This window comes from Mauremys mutica, chromosome 15, assembly GCF_020497125.1.
Source record: "Mauremys mutica isolate MM-2020 ecotype Southern chromosome 15, ASM2049712v1, whole genome shotgun sequence".
Classification (NCBI taxonomy): Eukaryota; Metazoa; Chordata; order Testudines; family Geoemydidae; genus Mauremys; species Mauremys mutica.
This window is the reverse complement of record NC_059086.1, coordinates 31711929-31717928: the sequence shown is the minus strand read 5'-3', so window position 1 is coordinate 31717928 and position 6000 is coordinate 31711929. Positions and strand designations below refer to the sequence as shown.

At 61.9% G+C, this 6000-nt stretch overlaps 1 protein-coding gene across 1 annotated transcript; it reads right to left on the bottom strand.

The window, feature by feature from the left end:
- Positions 1-257: 257 nt before the first annotated feature.
- LOC123350459 (zinc finger protein 771-like) lies at positions 258-3062 on the bottom strand. Its single transcript, XM_044989079.1, has 2 exons — positions 3023-3062; positions 258-1709 (listed from the first exon to the last, which is right to left on the bottom strand). Exon 2 carries the CDS (start codon positions 1696-1698, stop codon positions 343-345), a length of 1356 nt encoding a protein of 451 aa, XP_044845014.1. The 5' UTR covers positions 1699-1709; positions 3023-3062; the 3' UTR covers positions 258-342.
- Between the last annotated feature and the right edge of the window lie 2938 nt (positions 3063-6000).

Genomic DNA, 6000 nt, shown 5'->3' with positions numbered 1-6000 from the left:
TCCTTCCATCCCCGGTGCTGGCTGGGCTGCTCCCCAATTCACCCTCCCCTCGGTATTAACCAGCCCCCCCCGCAGATCTCAGCATCTGACCCCCCCCAAATACGCCTCCTCCTCATCTCACCCTCTCACAGGCTCCGTTCCCTTTGACCCCCGACCTCTCCTCTGCCCCCCTCCCCTCAATCTCTCTCCATGCACCCCCCCCCAAACTCCCAGGAATAGATTTCAAGGACTGGCTCAGGAGCTGGGGGACGGCTTCACTCTGACCCAGGGGTCCCCCCACCAGGCCCCAGGGGATCCCCCCATGTGCCCCCCCAATCCAGCTCAGAATGCCCACTGGGCACGTCATGAGCCCCCGCCAGAGCCGCCGGCCGCGCCCCCTTCCTCCTCCTCGTCCTCCTCCTCGGGGCTGCAGAAGGCCGAGTGGTCCTGGCTGTCGAAGCAGGAGTTGCTGAGCGAGGCCTCGGGGCGGGCGGCGGCCAGGAGCTCGGGCCGGTGCCCGCGCTGGTGCCGCAGGAGGCTGTAGGCCCGGGAGAAGAACTTGTGGCAGACGCCGCACTGGTGGGGCTTGTCCCCCTGGTGGACCTGCCGGTGGCGGGCCAGGTCAGCCAGGCGCTTGAACTCCTTCTGGCAGAGGACGCACTGGAAGGGCCGGGCGCCCGTGTGGGTGACCTGGTGCTGCTTGAGGTGGGAGAGGCGCCGGAAGCGCTTGCCGCACTGGCCGCAGGGGTAGGGCAGCTCGCCCGTGTGGATCAGGAAGTGGGTGGCCAGGTCGTACTTGCTCTTGAAGGCTTTGCCGCAGACGCTGCACTCGGAGGCCTTGGGGGGCGGCTCCGGGCCGGCGTCCCCGTGCGCCCGCCGGTGGCTGGCCAGCTCGCCCGCCTTGCGGAAGCGCTGGCGGCAGAGCGGGCAGGCGAAAGGCAGCCCGGCCCCGTGGCACCGGCTGTGCTGCTTGAGGTAGGAGGAGAGGCGGAAGGCCATGCCGCAGTCGGGGCAGGCGAACGGCTTCTCGCCCGTGTGCACCCGGCGGTGCCGCGACAGGGACCAGGGCCGGGCGAAGAATTTGTGGCACACGCTGCACTGGTGCCGCTGGGCGCCGCCCGGCCCGGCCCGGCCCCGCGCCTTGAAGCACTTGTGCGCCTTCAGCTCGCCCTTGGTCTCGAAGGCCTCCTGGCAGGCCAGGCACAGCAACGTCCAGTCCGCCTGCAGCAGCACCTGCTTCTCGTCGGCTTCCTCGCCCGGGGGCCCGGCCTGCTGGCGCAGCCGCTCGGCCGGCTCCGGGAAGCGCTGGCGGGCGTGGGTGCGCTGGTGGCGGGCCAGGTGGGCCGGGCGGCGGAAGCCCTTGTGGCACACCGGGCACTGGAACGGCTTCTGCCCGCCGTGGGTCAGGCCGTGTCGCGCCAGGTAGTAGGGGAATTTGAACTGCTTCCCGCACACCCGGCACTGGTGCCCACGCTTGGCGCCGGAGCGGCACCGGTGGGATTCGCCGCCGGCCGGGCTCTGGGCGGGCGGGTCGCGGGGACGGCACCGGTGCTGCCGGAGGCCGTGGGCCTGGGCGAAGCGGCGCTGGCACGAGGTGCACTGGTGGGGCAGCCGGCGTGGGGGCCTGCCCGGCGGCTCTGGGGGTGGCTCCTCCTGGGGGGAGTCGGGGGGCAGCCCCAGTGCGGGGGAGGCAGGGGACTCGGGCAGCTCAGTCTCCATTGTGGGGAGCTCTGGGTGGGAAGGAAAAGATGGGGGGGGATCAGGCAGGGAGGAAGTAATGATGGGAAATGTCCCCCAACCTGGCAGTGCTTGGGCATCGGGGCTGAGGAGAGGGGAGAGCCAGGGGAGTGTGCCCCCTACTGACCCCCTGCCCCACCCCCTGCAGCCCAGCGCCCCCTGCTGACCCCCGCCCCACCCCCTGCAGCCCAGCGCCCCCTGCTGACCCCCTGCCCCACCCCCTGCAGCCCAGTGCCCCCTCCTGACCCCCTGCCCCACCCCCTGCAGCCCAGCGCCCCACAGCCCAGCGCCCCCTACTGACCCCCTGCCCCGCTCCCCGCCCCACAGCCCAGCGCCCCCTACTGACCCCCTGCCCCGCTCCCCACCCCGCAGCCCAGCGCCCCCTACTTACCCCCGCCCCACCCCCTGCAGCCCAGCGCCCCCTGCTGACCCCCTGCCCCACCCCCTGCAGCCCAGCGCCCCCTCCTGACCCCCTGCCCCACCCCCTGCAGCCCAGGACCCCCTACTGACCCCTTGCCCCACCCCCTGCAGCCCAGCGCCCCCTACTGACCCCCGCCCCACCCCCTGCAGCCCAGCGCCCCCTACCGACCCCCTGCCCCACCCCCTGCAGCCCAGGACCCCCTACTGACCCCCTGCCCCACCCCCTGCAGCCCAGTGCCCCCACCAGACCCCCTGCCCCACCCCCTGCAGCCCAGCGCCCCACAGCCCAGCGCCCCCTACTGACCCCCTGCCCCGCTCCCCGCCCCACAGCCCAGCGCCCCCTACTGACCCCCTCCCCACTTCCCGCAGCCCAGGACCCCCTTCTGACCCCCTGCCCCACCCCCTGCAGCCCAGCGCCCCCTCCTGACCCCCTGCCCCACCCCCTGCAGCCCAGTGCCCCCTCCTGACCCCCTGCCCCACTCCCCGCCCCGCTCCCCACAGCCCAGCGCCCCCTACTGACCCCCTCCCCACTTCCCGCAGCCCAGGACCCCCTTCTGACCCCCTGCCCCATTCCCCGTCCTGCTCCCCGCAGCCCAGCGCCTCCTACTGACCCCCTGCCCCGCTCCCCACAGCCCAGCGCCCCTTGCTGAGCCCCTGTCCCGCTCCCTGCCCCCACCCTGCTCCCCGCAGCCCGGCGCCCCCTGGATCAGAAAGGGGGGGGGCTGACTGGCCCCCCAGCCCCGCCCTGTCAGTGTCACTAGTACCCGGCTCGCTCCCCAGCCACCTCTCTAAGGGTTAACCCGCCCGTCCAGTCCCTTCCCCCCGCCCCCAAAATGCAGCATCCCTGGGCCAGGGCCCCACCCGCTCGGGCTCGCCCGGGTGTTACCTCTGCTGCCCGCTGCAGGCTCCGTGCAGGGGCGGGGGGCGCAGGGGGGCGATGAGTGTGTCTGTGTCGCAGCCTATCTCGTCCCCCTCAGAAACACACACTGGTGCTCACACACACACACACTAGTGCAAATACAGAGAGAGCAGCCGGGGGCCAGGACACCTGGGTTCTATTCCCAGCTCTGGGAGGGGAGTGGGGGGTCTAGTGGTTAGAGCTGGGGGACTGGGAGACAGGTCACCTGGGTTCTATTCCCAGCTCTGGGAGGGGAGTGGGGGTCTAGTGGTTAGAGCTGGGGGACTGGGAGACAGGTCACCTGGGTTCTATTCCCAGCTCTGGGAGGGGAGGGGAGGGGAGGGGAGTGGGGCTAGGGGGTAGAGCAGAGGGGGCTGGGAGCCAGGACGCCTGGGTTCTCTCCCCAGCTCTGGGAGGGGAGTGTGGTCTGGTAACTTACAATGGCAGAAAGAGAAATAGGAAATGGGGGGGGGGCTTTGAGACATTGTGTTGACCAAGGGCCCTTGGGCTCAGTGACTCTGTGTCTGGGCAGCGCCCAGCCTGACAGGGCCCCGATTTCAACTGCATCCTCTGTGCACCACTGCAAACCACCTAACGAAGAGTAGCGGGTTTCCAAAGGCAGCCTGGGGAATTTAAATCCAACCACAATATCTGTCCTGGTGAATTAAACCCTAGAATCATTTTGGTTACTAACAACTTCCTGATCTTCTTATTTATAATGAATCCACCTGGTCCCCAGCTCCGTTGGGTCAGTGATTCATTCTCCTCCCTGATAATATTCTGCCCCTTATTTCTAGTCTGAATTTATCTCCCTTCGCCACTCTGGCTTTTACTGCTCAGAGAAAGCCACCTACACCCCGAAATCTCTTCCCCCGTGGAGCCTGTGATCCTGTCGCCTCATGGAGAACTAGCTGGACGTCATTCAGCGCCGTCTCCCGGCCTGTCCCCTACCTTGGCTTGGAAGTATTCGGGTTTTATGGGTAAATGCCATCCCGCTAAGGGTCAATTTCACTGCCCCCCGCACAAACCGCTGCCCAAAGATTTTCATCCGTAATAATCAAACTGTACAGCCAAGCAAAGGAGGAAATATGCATAGGGCCCTACCGAATTCACTGTCCGTTTTGGCCAATGTCACGGACACAGGATTTTAAAAATCATCAATGTTGTGAGTTCAGCTGTTTACATCTGAAAGGTCCCGGTGGTCCTGACCTAAAAAGGAGTTGGGAGGGTCATAAGGTTATGGGGGGGTGGGGGTTGTGGTATTGCCACCCTCACTTCTGCTGGCCGGGTGCTGCTTTCAGAGCTGGGTGCCCGGGCAACAACCACTGGTCTCCAGCCACCAGCCACTGCTCCCCGGCCGCCCAGCTCTGAAGCCAGCGCAGAAGTAACTGCGATCCCCCTACAATAACCTTGTGACCCCCCCACCCCCGCAATTCCCTTTTGGGTCAGGCCCCCCCAGTTTGAGAAACGCTGGTCTCCCCCGTAAGATCTGGTTGATTTCACGGGGCGGGGTGGGACACCAGATTGTGACACGTTTTTCATGCCCGTGAATTTGGTAAGGCCCTAAATATGTGGCTTGATTAAAGGCTGTTTGCTTTGGATATTTTGACAGGTGCTGTTGACCATTAGTGTTTTAACGGTTGTAGAGTTTTAACATGATGGATCTCAACGTCGTCTGGCATTAAATAACTAGTGCCTGACCCGCCCCCATAAGTTCCTGCGTAGCTAAATCTCTGTATTAAGCATCTCACTTAACTTTCATATGATTTTGTATTATGCTTCTTCGTATAGCCCTGTATTAAGCTATTTTCATACAACTTTGTATCAAGTCCTTTGATATAGGAACTTTGTATCAGATCCTTATGTAGAAAAACTTCTAGAAAACTTTGTGTTAAGCCTGGGTATAATGTTACAGCCCCTAGGGATAGTTAAAGTAGAAGAAAAATATCAGAGGGGTGGCCGTGTTAGTCTGGATCTGTAAAAGCAGCAGAGTCCTGTGGCACCTTAAAGACTAACAGACGTTTTGGAGCATGAGCTTTCGTGGGTGAATACGGTCCGACAAAGTGGGTATTCGCCCACGAAAGCTCATCCTCCAAAACGTCTGTTAGTCTATAAGGTGCCACAGGACTCTTTGCTGCTTTTAGAAGAAAAATGTCTTTTTGCTAGGGGGTAGAATAAGATCTCCCCCCCCCCACTCCCTTAATCAATTGCCCTGTTGAATGAACGAGGGGTGAGGCAGCACCTCCGGACAGCTGCAACCCTTGGAGAGGGGCTGGGAGCCAGACCCAAGGACAATCAAACGTGTTATTAAATCATTGAAGAAGAGCAGACATACTGACGGCCTGGGGGTTAGAAGCCAGCACCTTCTTTTGGAAACAGCCTCTTTGCAGCATTGGGACAACACCCAGAAGAAAGCAGCACAAAGAACCAAGGGACACAGACCCAGATTTGCACAACAGGGAAGCTGCTATAAATGGGAGGGGTCTTGTCTTGTCAACATCGGAGCATCGATCCGGATCGGCGGAAGCCCAGCTCCACCCCTCCCCCATCTAACTCATCTGGCCAGTGCAGTTAACAATAACAAGATGGAGTGTGCTTGTGTGTGTGTGATATATCATATGCATATGATACAGTGTTCATTAATACATGTATTACTAATAAATGTGGTGTTTTGCCTTATTCCCCTGAAAAGATCCTGGGCAGGACTTTAAGCACAACACCTGCAACTCTGAACATGTAGAAACGGACACGCGTCCGACGAAGTGTGTATTCACCCACGAAAGCTCACGCTCCAATTCGTCTGTTCGTCTATAAGGTGCCACAGGACTCTTTGCTGTTTTTACAGATCCAGACTAACACGGCGACCCCTCTGATGTAGAAATGGGTAAAAGTGAAATAAAAACGGCTTCAGAACAGACAGTGATGCTCTCCACCAAAATTATAAAAAAATAAAAATCAAATTGTGC

Coding starts and splice junctions, on each gene's coding strand:
- LOC123350459 (XM_044989079.1), bottom strand. CDS start 1,698: ATGGAGACTGAGCTGCCCGAGTCCCCTGCCTCCCCCGCACTGGGGCTG.